Consider the following 2,519-nt stretch of genomic DNA (forward strand, 5'->3'; position numbering starts at 1 on the left):
AGAGGGGGGGGGGGGGGGGGAGTAAGAACTTGCGTTGCTTATTTGAAGAAGTAATTCCGATATTCTCTTGTAAATTAAAATAATGCGTTAATTTACTAGTTACTTGAGAAAAAGTAAGCTGATTACGTAACTCGCGTTATTTGTAATGTGTTACCCCCAACACTGGTGTATACTAATGTGGTTCTATAAGGTGAATAAGCCCCGCCCCGTTTTGTGTGAAATTGAATCCCACTTAGCAACTTGCTACAATATACATGGAAACGTATTGGTCAAAATGTGGAAACTTTGACTTGTGGTGTGTGGCATTTTAAGGTACGATGCTTGTTACTAATGTTCCTTTGTGTTTCAATCAGCTTTCACCGATGGTAAGCGTGTTAGATGGTGTGGCTTTGTAAGAGGTGAGACCTTTTCATTTTTTTTTTTTTTTTCCCCACCTTTGTGGTTCGTTTCAGTCCAATAATCCTGTGTATGTATGATACCCTGTTAATGACTATTGTTTTTAGCATGTGGTTGTTGTAATTGCTTTTATGGCATAGATTCGTACAAAGACTGGAGTGATGAGAAGCCTAGATGTATGCTTTGATATGGTGCACCTTTTATATCTTTTTTTTTTCTTAATTATTTACAGATGTAAGAAGACCAAGAAGTCCATTTGGTGGTGTACAGTTTGGAACGTGCTCTTCTGCATGTTACTAATGTGCAAATGTAATTTTAAAACACAAAATTCAGTATGTGCTTGTTAGATGTATGGATAAATGTCTTAATAAAAATGTGAAAACCTTAATTTGTGTTGTGTATAGTTATCTGGTAATTATAATTTAAGAGATACTGGAGTGGTTAGTTTCATTAATCTGTATTGTGGTGGTTTTCTTGTAGGTTTGATGTGTTAACATAAGATCTGCACATGGATAAATGGTGTCTACCATTATGAGTCTTATAAAAAAAACTATGCTAGAACATATGGCATGCGTCCAATATCTGAGCGAATACACTGATCTTATAGACAATCCATTGTATAAACCCAGCATCCTACACGGATGATCCTCTCGTTTCTGCCGGCAGGAAGACCGGAGTCCTGACCGTTACTTGCTCTACTTCCGGATTACTGCTCCTAATGCTCGCTCAGTTGTGTAGTTCATCACCCGAGTGATCTGTAAGAGCGAATGTTTTGTAGATTGGTGTGAATCTGAAAGACGAGCTCTTCGTATAACCTCTGAACTGCATTTTCATCTACACAAGCAATCGTTGGAGTTAACGTTACGCGTTTAAATGAAACTTGTAAGGTGAGTAAATGTGCTGTCGTCGGAAGATGAAATGTGAAATATATATTTTTGCGACAGTTCCCGGTAAATTATTTATTTTTGGTCTAGAGCTGTCTTTTGTGGTGACACCCACGCGCAACAAAGGTTAAATGTTGCGTGCCGTGTTTGTACGAAAATGCAAATCTTTGTCGTTAAACATATACGTTCCGATTCTGGGAAGTCGTGTTATGTTTATACCGTGGTCATTTCCTATAAACAAGCGTCGTGGATCAGTACCAAAACCAAAAACGGGACGTTCCCTGAACAGATTTGCGTGTTGTGTGACTTTTAGGGAGCGGTAGAAAAAGACGTGAGTTTTGATGTTTATTAACGAACAGTTGTGACTATTGATCAAATTCGACCATAAACGTAACCCTGGAGAAGAGATCAAAGTCTCAGGGATTCCTTCTCACTCTGTATTTACAGGATTTCACTGTCCACTCTGTTCAAATGTGGACAAATGGTTACACATAGATGTGTGCACACACACTGTCAGAGCTGTGTGAGATCACTACCATCCTGTTTTTCTGGGGGTGGGTAGGGGTGTTCATTTTTCCCCCCATAGGTTTTTAACATTCTAAAAACTCTTTATTCCAAAGATACTACAAGCTAGTAGGTGTATTCAGTAGGTGTAATGTATTGAAGTATTGCAAGTATTTCGTACAACAATAAAACAGTGCATTGACATAAAAAAGGGAATTTACTTTTGGTACATAAGTACTTTTAAAAGCAAGTACTTCTGTACTTTTACTTAAGTAAAAATCTGTCTTTACAACTTTTACTTGTAATGGAGTAATATTTGACCAGCAGTATCTGTACTTTCACTCAACTAATAGATTTTAGTACTTTGTCCGCCTCTGCACCAGAATAACACTTTAATAACACCGATATAACAAAGGAATAACACAGAAATAATTCAGTAATAACACAGGAATAACACAGTAATAACACAGAAATAACGCAGGAATAAATCAGTAATAACAGAAATAACACAGGAATAACACATTAATAACAGGAAAAACACAGTAATACCACAGTAATAATTCAGTAATAACGCATTATTAACACAGGAATAATACAGGATTTACACAGTAATAACTCAGGAATAACTCAGTAATAACAGGAATAACAGAAATAACACAGTAATAACACTGTAATTACAGGAATAGCTCAGTAATAACACAGGAATAACACATTAATAACACAGTAATAACACAG

The 2,519-nt window shown here is 36.5% G+C and overlaps 1 protein-coding gene and 1 long non-coding RNA gene across 2 annotated transcripts in view; both read left to right on the forward strand.

The window, feature by feature from the left end:
- The window catches only part of LOC107565617 (uncharacterized), a 2,326-nt gene extending 1,572 nt beyond the window's left edge, over positions 1-754 (forward strand). Inside the window, exons 3-4 of the long non-coding RNA XR_001606395.1 lie at positions 354-398; positions 629-754. This is a non-coding gene — a long non-coding RNA (uncharacterized lncRNA). The remainder of the gene's footprint in view (positions 1-353; positions 399-628) is intronic.
- A 200-nt stretch (positions 755-954) lies between these two features.
- LOC107565270 (monocyte to macrophage differentiation factor 2-like) overlaps positions 955-2,519 on the forward strand; it is a 10,433-nt gene continuing 8,868 nt past the window's right edge. The window contains exon 1 of the mRNA XM_016250495.1: positions 955-1,283. Coding sequence (XP_016105981.1) covers positions 1,270-1,283 — 14 coding nt within the window. The 5' untranslated portion in view covers positions 955-1,269. The remainder of the gene's footprint in view (positions 1,284-2,519) is intronic.

The sequence above is a fragment of the Sinocyclocheilus grahami genome, unplaced genomic scaffold, assembly GCF_001515645.1.
Source record: "Sinocyclocheilus grahami isolate Dianchi unplaced genomic scaffold, SAMN03320097.WGS_v1.1 scaffold25.1, whole genome shotgun sequence".
NCBI classification, from domain to species: domain Eukaryota; kingdom Metazoa; phylum Chordata; class Actinopteri; order Cypriniformes; family Cyprinidae; genus Sinocyclocheilus; species Sinocyclocheilus grahami.